Source organism: Miniopterus schreibersii, assembly GCF_964146895.1.
Source record: "Miniopterus schreibersii genome assembly, chromosome: 1".
Classification (NCBI taxonomy): Eukaryota; Metazoa; Chordata; class Mammalia; order Chiroptera; family Miniopteridae; genus Miniopterus; species Miniopterus schreibersii.
Genome location: NC_138101.1, coordinates 278313 through 299381, shown reverse-complemented (window position 1 = coordinate 299381; position 21069 = coordinate 278313). Strand labels below are relative to the sequence as shown.

Genomic DNA, 21069 nt, shown 5'->3' with positions numbered 1-21069 from the left:
AGGGACATGAATAATAGGTGCTGGCTTTGGGGTTCAGATGGACATAAGACCAAATTGGCATCTCCTACCTGTGACCAGGAGTTGGTGGCCCCTGAGCTTTTCATTTAGACACTTGGTGGGCACTCTGGAGGTGGACTGGGCCCTGTCTTCCGTCTGCCCTTCCAGACCCATCCCCCTCATCCAAGCTCAGGGCAGCCCAGAGGGCGGTACAGAGAGGGAGGAGTGGGATTGGGCCTCCACACCCTCCACTCCACTCACAGGGACTCCAGGCCCAGGGCCCAAGGTCTCTGTTCCTGCCCAGGTGAGCTCTCCACATCTTTCTGTGTCTGCACCGGTAAGTGCTCCCTCACCTGCTCAGTCTGCCCAGGAGCGGTGGGGCTGGGGGGCTGGGGTTCTGTACCAGCACTTAGGCTTCCCTGCCCTCTGCCCACAGTGCTATAGATGTCCTCAGATTGTCTTCATCTGATCATGCCATCAGTTTCCTTCTGGGCCCAGGAAGTGGATCCCCCTTTGGGCAGAAGGCAGGGTGGGAATGGGGCCTGCTGTTCCCTTGGTGCTACCAGAAACCCCAGCTGGGAGGGCCAGCCTTCCTAATGGCAGCTGTACCTTGGCCTCCCCCAGCAGCTCAGCCTGCTTCCCATCCTGGCACCCACGGGTGGGGAGAATAGTCTGAGTGTCTGTCCACAAAGGTCAATTCCAGGACCATGGTGTGGAAAGGCACTTTAAGGGGGCAAGTGACAGGGCAGGAGGGGGTGGACAGAGCTGATGGCCAACTGACAGCTGGTGCTGGTCTAGCCCATTGGTCTGCACAGGCTCAAAGTCATTGGACAGTAGTGGCCCTCATGGAGCAGAGACCTCCAGGTACTGCACAGGGTCCGAGAAAGGGCCTGGCCGGGCCCAGTAGTCCACAGCTCGGACCTGGTAGGATCCAGAGACGACAGCTGTGTCTGGGGACATAAAGGAACATGTGTGTTCTTGAGGGTGTGACCCCTGAACCCACCCCAAATTCCTCAAGCCCCCTGATGGCAGACTTCGCAAGGCCCTGGACCCCACCCCACAGGCACGGTGCTGAGGCCTAGGAATTGGTGGCAGACGCACCTGGGCTGAACACAAAGAGGTTAAAAGTTGACGGCTTCCTGCTGATGAGGGCATACCCCTGACCACCCGGGGAGAACTGGATCTCATACGTCCACAGGCACCTGGGGAGAGTCAATCAGGGCCAGGGCTGGGGTCCAGGTGGTTAGGCAGGGCAGGGCCCTCCCAGAGCCTGGTCCCTCCAGCCTCCTTCCTGGCTCCTCCCGGGGCCCTGGGCACTCATGACAGGCCATATGGGCCGAGGGGAGGGGGCCGGAGCCCAACGGCCACCTGCAGTGTCCCCTGTACGTGCTCCCACCCCACATCAGACAGGGGGTACGTCATGGGCCGTCTGTGCTGCAGTGGGGTCAGGTGTGCGAGGGGAGGAGGGCATGACCTTCGCAGGGTGGTGAGGGTGAGGGGCTGAGGGCCACAGTGGAGTGACCACTGGGCGCTGTGCCGGCAGGGGCTGGGGGCGCGCACACGGGTGGGGGAAGGGGCGTGAGGAACGGGGCGGGGTACCGAGGCCACCACGCTCGCGTACTTGGAGCTCACGCGCTCGTCCGACCAGACCAACAGCAGCTGCCCACGGGTCAGGGGCAGGGCGCGGAGCCGGGTCACCTGGGAGGAGGGAGGCGATGAGGGGGGCGCGCGGTGGGCGAGGCCGGGCCCGGGGCGGGGGAGGGGGGCCGGTCACTTGCCTGGCCCGGCGGCTCATCCGGGCGCGCGCACACGTGCACCAGCAGCAGCGAGGGCACCGGGAGCTCCGCGCGCAGCGTCAAGGGGCCCTGGGCGGGGAAGGGGCGCGGCGCGCTGGCCACGGGGTCCTGGGACAGGGGCAGGTACTCAGCACCCGCGGACCTCAGAGCAGCCCCGCCCCCCGACCCCCATGGCCCCCATCCTCCATCCCCCACCCCCATCCTCCCATCCCCCACCCCTCACCCCATCCTCCCATCCCCCACCCCCATCCCTTCCCCCACCCTCCCATCCCCCACCCCCACCCTCCCATCCCCCACCCCTTTCCCATCCCCCACCCTACCCCATTCCCCCCCCCCGCCCCGCCTGCGGACCTCCGCCTCGCGCATGCGCCGGAACTGCTCTGGCGAGGGGAAGACCGGCCGGCCGAGGCGCTGCCACTCGCCGTGGGGGCTGCAGAGCCGGTTGTCCAGGTAGAGCGTGACATACACGAGCCCTGCGGAGCCGGACAATGGGCCACGCGCCCGGGCCCGCGCCTCCAGGCCCCGCCCCGCCGCCTGCTGGGGCGCACGCCCCGCCCCCGCCCCCTCGCTCACCCGGGCCCGGGGGCGCCCCGTGCAGGCGCAGGGTCAAGGGGACGCTGCGGTTGGCGTGGGCGCGGGTGTCGTCGCTCGCGTAGACCAGCACCGTGGCGCGCCAGGCGTCTGCGGGGCCAGTGGGGCGGTGGGCGCTGGCCAGGACGCCCACAGTGTGGTTGGTGTCCAGCACCACCCCGGCCCGCGACACCTCGGCCCAGAGCTGCTCACCGTCTGCTGGGCATGGGGCAGCGGTCACCGCGGGGTGGTGGCACCCTCTCCCGCCCAGGGCCTGGCTTCCCATCATTTGCTCCCCTCCACGGGGGTCCCCCCACCACCCCTGCTGCGCCCTCAGCAGGGCACGTCCATCGGGCTCCCCTGCCCGCTCGGGGCCTGGACGACAGTCGGGCGCACGGAGGCCAGAGCCGGCTGCGCCCCCGCGCCCCCGCGCGGCTCACCCAGCAGCGCCAGCAGCCCCATGGCGCTGAGCACCGGCTTGCGCAGCAGCTGCACGTGCGGCGGGCGCGTGTCGTTGACCTGGAAGCGGGCGGTGAGCGTGCGCTGGGCGAAGGGGTGCGGGTGGTAACTCAGGAAGGCGTTGTCGTTGCTCAGGAGCGCGTAGCGCACGGGGAAGCTGCTGTTGGCCACCAGCCGGTCCTGGTGCTGGGCGATGACCTGTGGGTGCGGGCAGCCGCGACCTTGGCCTCCAGCCGCCCGCCCCCCCGCCCCCCGCGGCGGGAGGCGCCCCTGGGGGGAGCCCCACCTTCACCACCATGGCGGCGTAGGTCACGTCGGCCCTCCACGCCTGCGGCAGCGACCAGCCCACCAGCGGGTCCGCCTCGTCGTTGTAAACGGGGGTGTCGGCGAACTTGGGGAAGCGCTGCTGTATCTGCCGCAGCACCTCCTGCTCCTGCTCCAGGATGTAGACGGAGCTGCCCGCGCCCTGCGGTCGGCAGCGCGGCCTCAGCGCGAACAGTGTCCACCCGAGGCCGCCCCGAGGGCCCGCGGGGTCCTGGGCCCTACCTTCCTGTGGAGGGCGATGTAGTCCAGCCGCACGCCCACCTCCCCCGTGAAGAAGTTGGTGCCGTGGTGACAGTGCTCCAGGAGGCCCCAGCTCAGCGGGGAGCGCGGTGGCGCGTGGAAGGCGTCCCCAGGGCCGCCCAGGCGCAAGGCGGGGCTGGCCTCGCGCAGCCCCTCGGAGCAGGCGTCATAGTAGTTGAAGAAGCCTGGAGAAGGGGTCAGGGAGTCCACGTCCTTGCACCTGAGGAGCCAGGGCCCTCAGCTGCAGGACCCGGGAGGCCCCATCCCCTCAGCACCCAGACCAGGGAGGCCCCGCCCCCTCAGCACCCAGACCAGGGAGGCCCCGCCCCCTCAGCACCCAGGACCCGGGAGGCCCCATCCCCTCAGCACCCAGGACCAGGGAGGCCCCGCCCCCTCAGCACCCAGGACCCGGGAGGCCCCGCCCCCTCAGCTGCAGGACCCGGGAGGCCCCGCCCCCTCAGCACCCAGACCAGGGAGGCCCCACCCCCTCAGCACCCAGGACCAGGGAGGCCCTGCCCCCAGCTCCAAGGACCCAGGAGGCCTCGCCCACCTTGCATAGTCATGGACACGTTGTCAAAGTCGTGGTGGTCGGGCTCGTTCCACGTCTCGAAGTTCCACTTGGAAACCTGAGCCAGTCCGTACCTACCTGCAGAGTGTCCCTGCTGTTGCACGTGGGTCCCTCCCCTAGGGCAGGAGGATGCCCATCCCCACCCCCACGCAGGGGCACCCACGGTTAGGGGTTTGGCTGTCTGGGCTGTTTGATTCGTGTGAGTCTGCCCTGGCCCCTCCACCTGGCCTCCCTCCCCCATCAAGTTCATGACAAATATATGTTAGGAGGCAGTGCGGGAGGACAGCCAGCCCAGGGGCACCCACCCCCATCCCCTCAGGTCCCCCCTTCCTCACCCACCAATGTATCTCCTGGCCAGGAGGGAGACCAGGTCCTTCCACTCAAACACCTGTCGTTTGTCATCAAAGTCGGTGAAGTGTCCAGAGGGGCTGCCCATCAGCTCAAAGCCTGCAGCAGAGGAGGCTGGCTGTCCCGCTGCCCACCCACTGACTCAATCCCCGTGCTTCCCCAAGGCCTGGGCCCCACCAGGCCGGCACCAAGGCCAATCCTGGGTGAGCAACCATTGAGGACCCAGGGGGCCCAGTCATGGGGAGAGGGCACCTTCTAGGCAGAGGCCGGGCCATCCACTTACCCGGGAGGAGCTGGTTCTCCCTGAGAAGGTCCAGGTACCCATCCAGGTGAGTGAAGTTGTAGCTGAGGCCCCGCTCAGCCGAACTTCTGTAGAAGGACATGAAATGTCAGGCAGGAAGAGGCGGCCCTGGGCTGGAACTGAGGCCACGTTCATGCAGGTAGAGAATCCACAAGGTGCCACACAGGATTCAGCTCCAGACTCATGGGCCCTTCCCCTTGGGAAAGACCAACCACGGAAGCCTATCACTCACAGCCTGGTATGAACTAGACTAGTGCCTGTCCTGGAACCCCCACCCCAAAGCTGTCAGAGGCTCTGAATAGCTAGGGGCTCAGGGGTGGGGCGAGCAACAGGATGGCGGCAGGGAGAACAGGCGTCCTGCAGACAGCTGACCTAGAGCAGGGGCTGTGGGACAAGAGCCTGGCAGGCTCTGCTTCTCTGTGCTCAGTGGGGGCCAGGGCCCCTATCCCTCCTCCCACAGTCCAAGAGGCAACATGGGCAGACAGGACAGAGGAAGGCAGCCTGCCCTCCCTGCACTCGTCCCAGACGGGCCTACTTCCCTCCGGGCTCGTGCTCTGAGAGGGAATGGGCATCATCAGGCAATTACTCAACTCAAAGGTGCTGGGAAGGGGATGTGATACAGAGCAAAGGGTCAGGTGGGGGAGGCCTCTCCAAGGTAATATCCAGGACCTCCCAAGTGATGGGACAAGCCAGCAATAAGAGTCCCTGGGGAACAGATGGGACAACACGTGCAGAGGTCCTGCGGCAGGCATGAGCGTGTGGTAACTGAGTGGCAGAGAGGTAACGAGCGGACCTGGGGCAGAACAAGGGTGTGAGTGTAAGAGATGAGGTCACATGGCGTCTTGTGACCACAGTGAGGAGGGACCTGACTCAGGGTGAAATGGGGAGCCCTATCAGAGATCCCAGCAGAGCAGTGCCATGACTTTTTGCGTTTGCTTGTTTTTAAGACAAGTTTCTTTTTCCCATTGCTTTTCAGAGAGAGTGGAAGGCAGTGAGGGAGGGAGAGGCAAACATCAATGTGAGAGACACACGGGCTGGTTGCCTCCTGCATGCACCCCTACTGGGGGCGGGGAGCAGGCCTGCAACCCAGGTAGGTGCCCTTGACTGGGAATCGAAACCCTCAACCCTTTGGTGCGTGGGCCGGTGCTCTAACCACCGAACCACATCGGCCAGGGCCCTAAGACCAATTTTAACGGCACTTTTAGGTTTACCTCAAAATTGAGAGGGAGGTACAGAAGTCTCCCATCCCTGCCCCCTGCACAGCCTCCCCATTACCAACATCCCCACCAGAGTGGGACATTTGTGATGACCGATGAAACTACAGTGACATGTCATTGTCACCCAGAGTCTGTAGCGTACATTAGGGTCAGTCTGCGTTCTGTAGGTTTGGAAAGATGTCTAATGACATCTTAGGGCGTCATACAGAGTAGTTTCACTGCCCTAAAATCCTCCCCTGCTCGCCCCTCCCTCCACCCCGAGCCCCTGACAAGCACACGTTTGGACTGTCCTCACAGCCTTGCCTTTGCCGTGATGTTTTGAAAGGGTCCTTCTGGTGGCCAACTGGAGCCAGAAGATGGTCCCCCAGGGGGAGGTGTGGTGTCCAGACAGGGAGGGGCTGAGAGGATGGGTTGAGGAGGCAGAGGGCACAGCATCTGCTGATGGATTCAGGTGAGCTAGGGGGGCGGGGTCCAGCACAGCCTCAGATTTCAGCTTGAGCATCGTGGCAGGCAGGGTGCAGGGATACGCCGGCACTAAGGTGAGTCTCGGACTTGCCCGTGCAAAGGGGGACATCCGAGGGTGGACCTGGTTTTGGGGCCGGGAGGAAGCTGGTGGTCCCCAGTTAGGCCCCGACAAAGGCAGTGGGGCAGGTAAGCAGGAGGTGGCCCAGGTCAGGGCTTTGCCTTGAGAAGAGCACAGGCAGGTGGGTTGGCAGGGGGTCTGGGGGCTTCCTTTGAGGACATGCCCAGTCTACCCACAGCTCTGAGAGGTGAAGGTGGGAAAAAGCTAGAGGGCCTGCAGTGTGGCAGCCAGGTCTGTCCTGTGACAGTGGAGGAGGGGCTGAGGAGTCACCATGGACCATGCACCAGGCCCTGAACAGCCCTTGTCTCTCTCCACCCCTCACCACAGCCTGGCCAGCGAGGATCTGGACAGGTCAACACCTCTCTTCCAGGTCCTTCCCTCCCCTACCCCTCGCTGTTCCCCAGCAAGGCAGAACCTGGGCCTGGCCTTCAAAGTCCACCCACCAAGCGCAGCAGCCTCCTGCGCCTCGCGATTGTTCGCCCTCCCTGGCCCCGCTGTGCAGGGGTGGTCTTCCTGCTCTGGGGCCCAGCAGGACAGGCAAGTGCACAGCAAGGATCCACCTCCACCCCCACCTTCCCTCCCATCCAAAGGTCACAACTGGTAGCAAAAAAATAAACTTAACAAGCACTTGGGTAAAAATTAAATACGTGCAGCAGATGGGTTCCAAAGTCCCACGGGTGCACGCTGGGGGGAGGACAGGTGCAAGCAATGGTGACCAAGTGCAAAGTGAAGGCATACAGAGTTCTCCAGATCCTTGGGCACTGGGCCCATGCTGGGCCCTGCTCTGTCCTGGGCCAGCAGGGTATCTCCAGGGGAGCCCCAGCAGCAGAGGTGTCCCCAGCCTGTCACCCTGGGTGAACGTGAATGTCCGCTGGCCCAGCCAACCTAGGCAGCCAGGGATGCCCTGGGAGCAAGTAGGCCTGTCCCCAGCGCCCAGGAAACCTGAAGGTGGGGGCTAGGAACCCTGGGGCAGTCCTTGCACCCCACTGTCCTGCCTCCGCCCCGTTGGGAGGGGAACCGGTGTAGGATATTCTCAGCAGGGGCGAGCCCTTGGGTGGTGTGCGCAGCCCCTCCCAGCACTCCCCCTGCAGAGAGGCCTGGGTCGCAGATGCAGACCTGGCCGCCCATCGGTGCCCAGACCCCTCCACCCGGCCGCCCAGCAGCGGCCCAACCTGGGCGCGAGGGACCAGCGGAGTCGCCTCCCGCGCGTGGGCCTGCGCGGCGGCTGCTGCACAGCGACCCTCATTCACCGCGCCCGCGGCCGGTCGGCGGCACCCGAGCCCCCACCCGCGGGCCCGAGCGCGTGCGCCCGAGGACAGCGCGGCCCCGGCCTGGTGAGTGCTGGGGTGCGCGGAGCAGGGGCCCGGGGCTCAAGGGCGGGGTGCGGGGACCAAGCGCGCGCGCTCGGCGGCCAGGGCGCGGCGTGGATCGGCGCCGGGAGGGGGCGCAGGGCGGGCGGTGTCGCGCGGGGGGCGCGGTGGAGACCCGGCCGGGCTCCGGGTGCGGGGCACGGCGGAGAGGGGGCGCACCCGGGCCGCCGGTGCTGGCGGGTGGGGTCGGGCCGGAGCCGGGGAGGGGGCGGCAGGGGCGAGCGCGCCCGGCTGGGCTTCGCCTCTGGGGCCCGGGAGCGCACACGCGCGGTGGCGGGGCTCCCCGGAGAAACGGGGGCTGCTTGTCACTTGGAGAGATACAATATCTCCTTTCTAAACAAGCGTACTTAATTTAAAACCACGACTTAAAGGCAGATATTAAGGAAACAGCCGCATGGGTGTGGCAGGCGACGGGCAGGCTACTGCGGGTGGACGGCCGGCTCCAGATCCCAGCCCCTGCCCTGATCCCAGCAGCCCGCAGCGCAGCGGGCCCCAGGGTGGGGGCGGAGTGGCCTCAGCGTCCTTCCCCAGGAACCCAGACGCTTGTGCACGTGCCTGGCCAGACCACAGGACGGTCACAGCAGGGCAGAGGGCAGGCGCCTGTGGTAGCCTTAGGCCCCAGGGGTCCTGCGATTCTCTCAAAGGGCATATATGACCTCAGTTGTATTTCTTCACCTGCTCAGACACCCAGTCTGGGTAGGAGCTGGGGAAAGTGTCAGGCCCAGTCCATGCCTCCAAGGACAGCCCAGCCAGGCCCCCAGGCTCCTGACAGGGTGGGGGCGCTGGGTGCTGTGTGTACAGAAAACAGCCCTCCCTGGAATATCTCCACCTGCCAAGGATCCCACCACCGGTGCTACAAACTCAGCCGGCCTCTGGAAGTCCTGTCCCCTTCCTGAGAGGGAGGAGGGGCCACCTCCTACATTAGGTTTCTCCCCAAACATCCCCTATTCCCCTCCAAGCCCGCAGGCAGGTGTCTGCACCCTGGGAGCCCTCCACGTGGCCCAGCTCCACGTGCAAGCCCACACCTGTACCCATAGGGGCCACCTGGGGAGTTCCCTCACTGCCCTTTTCGGAAGCTGGGCCAGAAGATAATTGTTTTATGACCCCTCAGTAGCTGCCCTCCCTTCCCCACCCTCTGAAGTGCAACTCATCTGCCCCAAGTTGGGGCCTGAGGCCCTGAACTTCTGTGACTCATTGGCCAGGACCTTGGACCAGTAAACTACAGCTCCTGGTCTTGGCAAACAGCTCCCTCCCAGGGCTGAGTGGGTCCCAGGCAGGACTTGTGTGGGTAGGGAGGCCCTGGCTCTCCCCTGCGGGGGCCCAACACGGACTCTTCAAGGTCAAGGAATCAGATCTGGAGACAGAGCCTCCATTGCAGGTGGGAGACCTCACCCTCACTGAGGTGGGGACACCCCCCAGTCTCTGGCCATCCCCACCCCCGAGCACCACTCCCATCTGTGCCCCCAAACGGGGCTCCTGGTCTCCCCTGCCAGGCCCAGGGGTTTGGGGCCAGGGCAGGGCTTGTAGGCAGACTTCCCGAGGTCCCCAAATGGGGCTGAGTGTGGAGGGGCCTGGAGGGAGCCCCTCAGCCTCTCCCTGTCCCCTGTTCCGGGGGAATGGAGCTCTGCAGGATAGTTGGCTGTTAATCTTAATTCCCCCTCAGAGCCTGGCAGCTCCTGTGGGGATGGGAGAAGCAGGGCTGAGCCAGGGCCAGGGCCTCCAGGACAGTAGCCCAGGCCAGCTCAGCCTTCCAGCCACCAAAGGGACCACCACCCTCGGGTTGGGGGAGCACTTGGGGCTTCAGCACCCTGCGGGATGGACCCCTTCTCACCCAATCCTTTATTTTTAAAATGGGGGGCTGAGGTTCTGAAAAATCACTGTAAAAATAGTAGCTGCCCTTAGTTTACCATGCACAGGGCACAAGTGGAACCATGTAAAGCGCCTGTTGGCCTCCCACCAGCCCTGAGAGGCAGGTCCTTCCTCCAGAGGAGAGAATGGGAGTGTGGGAAGCCAGGCACCTGCCACTCACAGAGGGTCAGCGCCGGGCTGGAGCCCAGGTGGTCGGGCCCCAGGGGACAGACCCAGGACCCGTGTCCCACAGCAAGAAGGGCACACCTGGCTAGTAACAGAATCTCAACGCCTGCAACCCTCTTGCCCTTGGTGCGCGCGTGCATGCACAAATGAGGCCAGGGACACCCCTGCCTGTGCCCCAGCATGAACCAAACCTGTCTCCTGTCAGGACAGGGAGGATGTCCAGGGATGGGACAAGAAGACCAGCCCTTCCTTGGTCCCCTGTGGTCCATGCCCATCCTTCAGGGTCCTGGGTGCCAGGGCTGAAGGGCTACATGCTGCCTGTGTCCATCCAGGGATAGTTAGTGCTCCTGACCCTTGGCCTCCCCCAAGGGCCCTAGAACCCAAGCATCCTGCCCCAGCCACTTGCTGCCCCAGGCCACCCTGTCCCTCGCTGGCAGCCCTGTCCTGGGAGGCTGGGTGCTTATCGGAGGCCATACAGTATAATCATTTGTGAACCTCTAATTACAGCACAACTCCCCAGATTGGCCGCTCAGGTAACACTCATCTGGGGGAACACCTGACTCAGCAGTCTTTGGGGTAAATAATTTAACTGCCAGGCCAGCTGCACTGCCTGCAGGTCAGGCTGAGGGGGTCCAGACAGCAGACCCTGGCCTGGGAGGACAGACAGCCGGGCCCCTCACTGGCTACCACGCTACCCACGGAGCCCGTGAGGGTTTCCCTCAGGTGAGAATCATGCTGGGGCCTGTGCGGGACAGTAAAGGCTCTGAGGATTCCGCACAGCCGAGGACGGCTCCTTGGGGAGACGAACAGGCCCGTTCTTTCAGGAACCCTCAGTCCCTAGGCGGGTGGCATTTAAACAGTCCTGGACCCCGGGGACCCCTGTGTGGTGAGGTCTTTGAAACATAGCTTTCATTGGTCCCCTAAAGGGAAGAGCCACAGCCAGAGTCCACAGGGGCCATGCCCACCTGTCCACGCCTCCCGCCAGGCGGGCACCACCACCCACCCTCCACGCCCCAGGCAATCTAGGCCCCATGCCCTGGACTAGCCCACAGTGCTCTCAACACGGGGAGCAGAGTGACCAGGCTTGACGTCACCATGAGGGGACTTTCAAGAGCCCAAGTCTGAGCTGAGCTCTGCACAGCTGAGCAGGTCAGGCTGTGGGACGCTGTGCACTGAGGTAGAGGCCCGATCAGGCTGGGTGGCAGGCACAGTCCAGCTCCCTTGTTGCACGGTGCACCTGAGTGTGTGTTTTGTCAACCCTCACCTGAGGATATTTTTTCCATTGATTTTTTTTTTTTAAATATATCTTTATTGATTTCAGAGAAAGAGGAAGGAAGAGGGGGAGAGATATAGAAACATCAATGGCATGCGGGAGGCGGTGGTCAATGACTCATCATTGATGTTTCTCTCTCTCTCCTTCCCTCTCCCTTCCTCTCTCTCGGGTCTCTGAGGATATATTTTAAAAAAAACAAAAAAAAACATCCATGGTGAGAGGGTCATTGATCAGCTGCCTCCTGCACACCCCACACTGGGGATCAAACCCACAACCCAGGCGTATACCCTGACTGAGAACTGAACTGTGATCTGGATCATAGGTCGATGCTCAACTGCTGAGCCACACCCAGCCAGGAGCATTGATTTTTGTTTTTAGAGAGTGGAAGGGAGGGGAAGGAGGGAGACACACACATCTACTGGTTGCCTCTCTCATGTGCCCTGACCAGTGCCGGGATTTAAACCCATAACCAGGTACGTGCCCTTGACTGGGAATTGAACCCGGACCCTTTGGTGTGCAGGCCGGTGCTCTAACCATTGAGTCATGTTGGCCAGGGCAAGGCCTGCGTGTTTTGAGGCAAAACTCAGGAAAGTTGCCTCATGCTTGGAAACGGTGCCCTACGGTCGGAACAGACTGCTGGCCCTACAGAGGTCACTCTCCCAAAGCTAGTGCCAGGATTTCTGCTACAAGGACCTGGGAGGTGCCAAAGGACCTTCTCAGGCATGTGCAAGGTCTCCCTCTGGCCTCTGCCCCCCCCAAGCCCACAGTGCAGAGGGGACCTCAGTCTTCTGGATGGGGATGTGGGGTGAGGACAGGGCCTGTGCCTGGACAGGGAGGTGGATGGGGCACAGTGGAGCTTGGGTCTGGCCGCACATGTATCTGTGACAAGCATCCCACTGCCCCAGTGTTGACACCCACTTCTCCACGGCAGATCTTCCCGAGGGGCCTGGCACCCTAAGATGGAAGTGTCCCCGGAGCAGCAGCAGGGCGGAGGGCCAGTGCTGGTCCGCCGGCGGCCCCCGGCCCCCCCAGGCGCCTGCAAGACGCTGAAGGCCAGGCTGAAGCAGCACTGTGTGTGCAGCATGCAGGGGGCCCGGGTGCTGGTGCAGGACCTGTTCCCTGTCACACGCTGGCTGTGCAGGTACAGCCTACGGGAGGACCTGGCGGGCGACGTCATGTCCGGGCTGGTCATTGGCATCATCCTGGTGCCCCAGGCCATCGCCTACTCGCTGCTGGCTGGGCTGCAGCCCATCTACAGTCTCTATACCTCCTTCTTTGCGAACCTCATCTACTTCCTCATGGGCACCTCCCGCCACGTCTCCGTGGGCATCTTCAGCCTGCTCTGCCTCATGGTGGGGCAGGTGGTAGACCGTGAGCTCCTGCTGGCTGGCTTCGACACCACCCAGGAGGGCCCAGGGCCCAGGGACAACAGCAGTGCCCTCAACGCCTCAGTCACCACGCAGGCGCTTGGGCTGCAGGACTGTGGGCGCGACTGCTATGCCATCCGCGTTGCCACCGCCCTCACACTGATGGCCGGGATTTACCAGGTGAGGAGCCGGCCACAGGGGGGGCCCTGCTGAGCTGCTGGGGCAGCCCCCTCAGGTGCTCAGTGCCCACCCAGAAGGGCCAAGCCTGGGGGAGCACAGGGTTGGGGCCTCGAAGGATGTAGGACAGGACAAGGAACAGGCAGAGGGAGGCCCAAGATGGTGCCCTAGAGCACCCAAGGGGCTGAGGGTGCCCAGGGCCCAAGGAGCCTGTCCAGCCAGTGGCAGCCTGGGTAGGGATAGGTGGCTGGAGTGTAGCCTCAGGTTCAGACATGCCCACTGGCCCACATGGCCTCCCCAGGCTTCCTGTCCCAGGTGGGACCCTGGGGGTCTGCCTGCCTTTAGGTGGCCTCCCCATACCCGGCCCTCTCCTGTACCAGGCCTGTCCACTTCAACCCCATGTCACCCTCCCATTGGCTCTGGGTCTCTTGGGAGGGGGCAGTGCCAACTCATGGGGCAGGAAAAGGAGCTGGTCAGGCTCTGTGCTGTGACTGCCCCCTCAGCCACAACGGACAGCCCGCTGCCCTCAAACACTCTGCCCACAGGTCCTCATGGGCATCCTCCGGCTGGGCTTCGTGTCCGCCTACCTCTCGCAGCCACTGCTGGACGGCTTCTCTATGGGGGCCTCGGTGACGATCCTGACATCCCAGCTGAAGCACCTGCTGGGCGTGCAGGTCCCGCGGCATCAGGGGCTGGGCATGGTGGTCCGCCTGTGGGTGAGCCTGCTGCGCAGCGCCGGGCAGGCCAACCTGTGTGATGTGCTCACCAGCGCCGTGTGCCTGGCCGTGTTGCTGGCTGCCAAGGAGCTCTCAGACCGCTACCGGCACCGCCTGAAGGTGCCACTGCCCACAGAGCTGCTGGTCATTGTGGTGGCCACACTCATGTCCCACCTTGGGCAGTTCCACGCACGCTTCGGCTCCAGTGTGGCCGGCGACATCCCCACTGGCTTCGTGGCCCCACAGGTGCCGGACCCCGGGCTGATGTGGCGCGTGGCGCTGGACGCCGTGCCCCTGGCCCTCGTGGGCTCTGCCTTCTCCATCTCGCTGGCAGAGATGTTTGCCCGCAGCCACGGCTACTCTGTGCGTGCCAACCAGGAGCTGCTGGCCGTGGGCTGCTGCAACGTGCTGCCTGCCTTTTTCCACTGCTTTGCCACCAGTGCTGCCCTGGCTAAGAGCCTCGTGAAGGTGGCCACTGGCTGCCGCACACAGCTGTCCAGCGTGGTCAGTGCCGCTGTGGTGCTGCTCGTGCTGCTGGCACTGGCCCCACTGTTCCGGGACCTGCAGCGGAGCGTCCTGGCCTGTGTCATCGTGGTCAGCCTGCGGGGGGCCCTGCGCAAGGTGAGGGACGTCCCAAAGCTGTGGCGGCTCAGCCGGGCTGACGCACTGGTCTGGGTGGCCACAGCGGCCACCTGCGTGCTGGTCAGCACCGAGGCCGGGCTGTTGGCAGGCCTGCTCTTCTCGCTGCTCAGCCTGGCCGGCCGCACACAGCGCCCACGTGCTGCCCTGCTCGCCCGCATCGGGGGCTCCGGCTTCTACGAGGATGCCGCGGAGTTCGAAGGCCTGGTCCCCGAGCCGGGGGTGCGAGTGTTCCGCTTTGCGGGACCCCTCTACTACGCCAACACAGACTTCTTCCTGAGGTCCCTCTACAGCCTCACAGGGCTGGACGTGGGACACGCGGCTGCCAAGAGGAAGAAGCAGGGCCTGGAGGCAGGGGTCAGCGAGGGAGACCCTGTCGAGGACAAGGACCGGGGCCCAGCGAGCAGCACAGCTGCACTGGTGCCCGTAACGGCCGGCTTCCATGCGGTGGTCATTGACTGTGCCCCACTGCTGTTCCTGGATGCAGCGGGCCTGGCCACACTGCAGGATCTGCGGAGAGACTACGGGGCCCTGGGCATCACCCTGCTCCTGGCCTGCTGCAGCCCCTCGGTGAGGGACGCCCTGAGGAGAGGGGGCTTCCTAGGGGATGACCAGGAGGACACAGGTGAGGAGGGACAGCTGTTTCACAGTGTGCACAATGCCGTGCAGGCGGCCCGAGCCCGCCACAGGGAGCAAGCGCCCACCAACTCCTCGCTGTAGTAGAGGCAGCACCTGCGGGAGCCCTCACAGCACCATCCTCCCATCGCCAATCACCCAACTGACTCCTCCTGGGGGCATTCGTGCCACGTTCTCCCGGGAGGGACAGGGAGCCTTTAAAACAAACACCACTGTAGTGCCAAGCTGGACCCTGGTGCTGTCCCACTGGCCTTGGGGGCCAGTGTGACACTCTGTTACTGTCTGACTTGAACAAGGGTCCCAAGACAATCATGTGACCTGCAAGATGCCAAAAGGACACTGGTCCCTTGACCCCCACAGCCCCCAGCCCACTGGGGGAGAGCTGCCAGCTCTGGCCAGAGGCGTGAGGGTCCCTGTGTCTCTGGAGGACCCCCCAACACACACACCCAAGTGCTCCTTACACCTTGTGCCTAAGCCCCGGCTACACCCCGCAGGGCCAAGGCAGTGTGACCAACGCGACCTGGGCTCGGCCCTGGGGCACCGCATCCCTGCTCAGCCGACCGCATTCCACACCCAGCTCAGGGCGCGTGCGTGCACTCGCTGGCGCCGGGTTCCGCTACAAAGCCAAGGCAGCGGAACACCAGCCCTCCCTGGGCCCCCAGGGTGACCTCCAGCAGGAAGCCAGCTGTGCCAATCCCCCGTGGGCCCCGTGAGCCAGGGAGGACGTCCTCCCCTCCCCATGGGCCGCCCTGCTGGGAAGTGTACAGCAGGATCTCCCCTCCCGTGTCCCGGCTGCAGCTCGCACCGCACTGTCCACGGCGAACACAGACTCGGCCTTCACCTCTGCAAAGCGGGCTCTGCCCAGGCGCTCCCGGCTGCCTACCCCACTGTCACTCACCTGGCAGTGACGAGGTCCAGCAGCCAGTGGGTCCGGACCTGCTCGATGCCACCGTGAGGGACGGCGCCCACGTAGGCCAGGTTGAGCTGCTGGTCCCAGCTGAGGTCATACTGGTCAGCCTGGCTGTGTGGCAGTGGAGGGCTGGGGACACGACAAGGGTGTGGGGGCATTAGTCCCCATGAGTGGGGCCCACGGGCCAGCCTCATCAAACGTCGGGCACCTACGAAGCCGGGGCCCGGCCTGCCAGGGACACTGGGCTGCGGCAGGCGACTGGGAACGTCTGAGGTGAATTATACTATCCTTGACGTAATACAGTGATCCCTAAGGCCAGGCGTGTTACCAAGTCCCATGCTTTGGGGGGTCAGGGGCTCCCAGAGGAGAGAGGGTCACATCGCCACTCTGCCCCTTGCCCCGCCAGCTGGGGATCTGAGCTGCAAGCCTGACACAGAGTGGGCTGGGGACACGCAGGCATGGGGGGCAGGCCCCACTGCAGGGGTGCCCCACATCCTGGGGCTGCCGCCCGGGAGGGCCCTGGCCTGCAGAGGGCCGCGTCCTGAGCCACAGCCCCCAAGGGCCCGGCTGCCTCCCATTCCCAGGCAAACTCGGGGCCTGGCCTCAGCTCACCACAGGGGGTCCCCACTCAGCTAGAAAACCCCCTTGGCACCCCAAACACCACCGGGGACAGAGAGGAGGCCCCCGCCCCGGTGGAGGGTGGGCCTCGGAGGGAGGCGCGGGCCTAGGCGGGCGGGCTGCTCACTCCGCAGCGCCCCCTGCGCGCCACGCGCGACGAGGGGTCCCAGGGCCCGGGCTGGGGAGCACGAGGCGGGACAGGGCCGGACGGGCCGCGCGAGCCTCCGCCGCGCCTCGCGCTCACCAGAAGCCGGTGCTCCTCCAGAAGGGCCGCAGGGGCCGCGGCGCGCGGGCGGCGTCCACGCGCACCAGGAGCGGGGCCTCGGCGGGGGCGGCGCGGGGCGCGGCCGGCAGCGCGGCCAGGAGCGCGAGCAGCGCGGCCCAGCGCCCCGGGGGGCGCGCGGCGGGGGCGCGCATGGGGCCCTGCGGCCTCGGGTCCGCGGCGCTCCCGGCGCCCAGCTCCGCGCCTCGCCCGCCGGTTCCGCCTCCGGGTCGCGCGCCCCGTGACCGCCATCGGGGGGCGGGTCCCCGGAACCCGGGCCAGTCGGGGCCGGGGCGGGGCCTCGGGCGCAGGGGGCGGGGTCGGGGCGGAGGGGCGGAGTCAGGACACAGGGGGCGGGGCCTGGGCGCGCAGGGGGCGGGGGCGGGGACGGCGGGGCGGGGCGGCCTCCGCTCGCAGCCGCCGGGCCGCGGGGTTTGCCGCCTCCCCCGGGAAGTCCTCCCGCGCCCCCTTCCCGGCGCCCCGGGTGGCGAGCCCAGTCCGCCGGCCACGCTCCGGGACCCTGGGCCGCCCGCTCCTCTGGCCAGCGGCCGGGGGAGCCCAGCTCCGCGGCTGGGCAGGGGGTGCCCCGCGGGCCCGCCGGTGCCGAACGCGGGCTCGGGCGGCTGCTTGCGGGCGGGGACGTGGGGAGAGGCGGTCGCGCGTGGGTCACTGGGGCCAGCTGACGGATCGGACATGTCGTTAGGAGAGCAGAGTCCCAGGCGCCGCCCGAGTTTGGGGGCGCATTTTCTGAAAGTGGGGCTGCTGTACAGGCACAGGCACGGCCCGGGACAAGCTGCCTCTGAGAAGCCAGGTGACGTTTCTAGCGGGCAGCGGGGCGGCCTGGCCCGCGCTGCGGGGGGTCCCGGGTGCAGGTTTCCACCGACTGCGCGCCCGCCAGCGGGACGCACCGCCTCCAGCCGCTCGCGCCGTCGGGGCGCTTGTGGGAGGCGCCCCTCCCTGCCTCCCACCCTCTCTGAAAATCAGTGGGAAAGAAATTCTGGGGTGAGGATTTAAAAAAATAAAAATAAAATAAATGAAGGTCCATGGCTCAAATAAACTCACAGAAATTCTCTACCAAAATAAATAAATAAATAAGTGAATAGAAAGTGACGGTCCAGTGGACACGGCAGAGAAACAAACTCTGGGAACATCTGTCACGAAGCAGCCGGTGAAGGGTGTCCTTCTGGGAGGAGATTAATCCCAACAGCCCTGGGACGGGAGCGGAGGGGACAGAGGAGAAAGCCAGGTGGGGAGGGACTTGGAAAACTGGGGCTTGCAACATATCCGGGGATTTATGACCTGTGACGACGCCTGGGAGTTGTGAGGGGAGTGAATGGAGCGGGACCAGCCAGGGCCTGTGAGCATGACCTCACCTGCTGAAGGGACTTTGCAGGCGTGATTAAATTAAGGATCTTCAGACAGGGAGATTATCTTGGATTATCCAAGTGGGCCCTAAATGTCATCCTGGGGGGGGGGCAGAGGGACACCGGCTGCAGAAGAGGCCAGACCTCAGAAAAGAGATTTGTACCTGGGGTTTGTCTTCATCAGTATAGCGAGACAGCGGCAGGGAAATGATGGCTGGAAACAGGAGGTGGGCAGGGGCCTCTAGGCCTGGGACAGCCCCTGTCCACAGTAGCATCAGTCTTTCCCTTTCCTTCTTCTTTTAAACAAAATACATATTGTTTTTTCTCTTAAACGAAGTCTGGCTTGTATCTCTAGACAGGTAAAAACGTTTTCCTCCCCCTCTCCACCCCTTTGGTCTGCTCCTGACTCTACTATTTACTGTATTTGTTTACTTTCTATACTCTTGACTCTTGGGACCTTAGTTCTGGAGAGACTGCCCCCTGCCCCACGGGGCCCACCCGTCCTTGGACCGGGCTAAGACTCCCCTGGGAATGCCTTTGATTACAAATTAATCCATCCAGAGCCCACCCCCACCAGTTCTTCATCTCACCCTGACACCAAGCCAGGTACCGGACAGCGCGAGACTGCCCTCCCTACACCCCAGGCCGCTGAATTTATTCACACTATCCAATCCTAAACTCACTCCATGCCCCCATGCTGCTTCACCCTCACCTTTCTGGGAAAGCCCCAGTCAAGGTTCTGGGCCACACTTGCTCTCTTGGTTCCTGTTGCTGCCTCCTGGCCCAAACTGGTGCTTCCCGGGGTGGCCCTGCGTGGTGTGGTGTACCCCCTTCTCCTGGGAAATGTAAGTAATAAGTCATTCCTTCAAAGGCAGTTGTCTCTGTCTCTGACACTTTGCCACACCTGGTTAAACAAACCCTGGGTACGGATTTTAGAACACAGGTGCTGCCGCTTTGATGATGGGAGGAAGGGCCACAGGTGCAGGGATGCAGGGAGCTGGACAAGGCCAGCAGCTGGCCTCTGGCGGACTTGGTCCTGCCTGCAGCTGAAACATGTGCTATCCTAGACCCGGCCCACAGAGCCAGAGCAGTGAGACAGCGTCGCCTGCGCACCTCACGGACACAGCAGGTCCACATGGTGGCATGGATTCACAGAGGGCCATACGAGTTTTTCTGGTTGTTGGTTTTTGTTTTGTTTTTTAATCCTGACCTGATATTTTTTTCCATTGCTTTTCAGAGAGAGTGGAGGGGGGAGAGAGAGAGAGAGAGAAACATCGATGTGAGAGAGATACATCGATTGGTTGCCTCCCAAACTCACCCCAACCGGAGTTAGGGATTGAGCCTGCAACCAAGGTATGTGCCCTTGGCCGGATTCGAACCCAGAACCCTTCAGTCTGCAGGCTGACACTCTAACCACTGAGCCAAACTGGCCAGGGCAGGGCCATATGGTTTTGTAAAAGTTGCTAAACTAAGATATTGTGACCTCAGAGTTCCCCACACTACCTCATGTTCCCTTTGTCACGCTTCTCCTCATGTTGGGGTGTTGCTGGAGAGCTTAGGGGCACTCTTGGGATCTGGCCAAGGGGATGCTGAGTTGTGGAAATGTCGGCTGGGGTTAGCTGAGTGTGTTTCTGCTGCTCGCAGTGGCTCATCTGCATGGCAAGGTTAATACCAGATGCCCTGGTGCAGAACCAGTGTCCAGGAACACCCATGGCAGTGAACCAAGAGGGTGAACCACACAAACTGTAGGAAAGAGATTAAACAGGCCGCAGACTTGACAGGAAGTGCTGACGTTGGCGAGATAAGCTGGAGCCTCAGGGCAGTGTGACAGGGCCGTGGGATCAGTAGGGGCATCTTAGATCAGTCACAGCACAGGAAATGCACCCGAAACGTTCCAGCTGGAAACCTGACAAAGTTCTCTCCAAATTTGGCAGCAGCCTTGACATAGTTGCTACAACCAGCGCCGAGCTGTCCAGCGGGAGCTTCGGTAAAACAGCCGCCTCGATTTGCTTTCCAACCAGCTGTGCGAGAGGGATTCAGTTATCTTACTCTTTTCTCCCTGGAAAAAGATATCGCAAAATCATTGTAAAAAGAGGCAATACAAAGTGTAGACGGGAAAAAGTATCACGGTGCAGTAGAGATGAATAAAAATTGTGGTATTTATGGATTTTATGATGTTTGCGCTGTCAATTGGAAAAAAAATGTTTAATTTGTTGTGATTTCTCCCCTCGTTCTAAGTAAATAGGTGTCTAATTTTAGCATAACAATTTTGCATTTTTTTCTTAAAGAGGGCCCCCTGGACTTCGGGCTGCGCAAACCTGGACAGGCGCAGCAGCACCTCCACCGGGTGGGGCAACGCGGGCCTGCACCTCCGAGGCTCAGCTGCAGGGCGCAAAGGAGCCTCGCCAAACCCGCGCCTCTTCACGCCCGAGGACACGACGGCCGCCGCGGGAAGGACGGGCCCCATCGGGAGGGCCTGCCCGCAAAGCCACCAGGAAAGCCGCCCCGGAGGGCGGCGGGGCGCGGGCGGCAGGCGCTGAGCTCGGGCGCAGACGCCGTGGTGCTCCGCATTCCCGGATGCTGTGCCCGGAGCTCATCCTCGCTCGAGTTCGTCTGCAGCCCCGCCACCCACCTCGAGGCCCTTTCGAGGTCCCTCGGGCACGCGCGCAGCGCCGTGGAAAGCCCGAGTTGCCCACACCCGTGCCCCCTGCGGCGGGCGCAGGCGACACCCGGCCCGCTTCCGCGCAGGCTGGAAACAGGTGCCCTTTCTGCCATCTGCTTAGTGCCACATTTCCTGCATTTTTGTGCTTTTTCTTGGTGATTTCACGGCTTACAACGGCCCGCAAGCCCGGCGCTGGAAGCTGTCCGGCGTCCCCACGTGCAGGGAGGCCAGGTTGGCCTTCTGGGGAGAGCCCGCGTGTCCGACGGCGCTGCGGGCTCTGCTGCGTCCACGGGCCAACATGCGCGTCGGAGGCGGCGACCGCCGGGCCGGGGCGGGGGTTCCCGTGGTCGGAGCTGCTACGGGGGGCCTAGGGCCACCCGGGAGGGAGGGACGCCGGCCCCTCGGGCTTCCCACGGGAGAGCTGATGGGACGGGGCCCCCGAAGGCCGTCCGCGGACAGGCGAGGCAGCAACATCCGGGCGGGCGGAAGGTCCTGGCCCACGCTGGCCGGGCACCTGCGGGCAGGGAGGGTCCCCGCGTCCGAACCCCCGAGGCCCGCCCAGCCCAGGGCCGTTTCCATCGCCTTCTTCCTCTGCGGCGGACGCCAGCCTGGCCCTGAGCCCACCCTGGGGACCCGGG

General features: G+C 64.0%; 2 protein-coding genes across 4 annotated transcripts; one reads left to right on the top strand and one right to left on the bottom strand.

The window, feature by feature from the left end:
* Positions 1 to 707: 707 nt before the first annotated feature.
* IDUA (alpha-L-iduronidase) lies at positions 708 to 16453 on the bottom strand. 3 transcript variants are annotated; one of them, XM_081149904.1, is made up of 14 exons: positions 16388 to 16453; positions 15514 to 15654; positions 4586 to 4671; positions 4294 to 4401; positions 3937 to 4032; positions 3369 to 3571; positions 3109 to 3288; positions 2804 to 3020; positions 2367 to 2579; positions 2145 to 2266; positions 1776 to 1901; positions 1619 to 1695; positions 1099 to 1199; positions 708 to 947 (listed from the first exon to the last, which is right to left on the bottom strand). In XM_081149904.1, exons 4-14 carry the CDS (start codon positions 4388 to 4390, stop codon positions 841 to 843), a joined length of 1539 nt encoding a protein of 512 aa, XP_081006030.1. In that variant the 5' UTR covers positions 4391 to 4401; positions 4586 to 4671; positions 15514 to 15654; positions 16388 to 16453; the 3' UTR covers positions 708 to 840. The 3 variants fall into 3 exon arrangements, with proteins under 3 accessions (XP_081006030.1, XP_081006032.1, XP_081006031.1); XM_081149906.1 differs by lacking the exons at positions 15514 to 15654; positions 16388 to 16453 and adding an exon at positions 13212 to 13288; XM_081149905.1 differs by lacking the exons at positions 708 to 947; positions 15514 to 15654; positions 16388 to 16453 and having other exon boundaries at positions 1105 to 1199; positions 1597 to 1695; positions 4586 to 4664.
* SLC26A1 (solute carrier family 26 member 1) lies at positions 7095 to 15842 on the top strand. The gene is made up of 3 exons (XM_081149890.1): positions 7095 to 7737; positions 12012 to 12627; positions 13170 to 15842. Exons 2-3 carry the CDS (start codon positions 12040 to 12042, stop codon positions 14697 to 14699), a joined length of 2118 nt encoding a protein of 705 aa, XP_081006016.1. The 5' UTR covers positions 7095 to 7737; positions 12012 to 12039; the 3' UTR covers positions 14700 to 15842.
* Positions 16454 to 21069: the final 4616 nt, after the last annotated feature.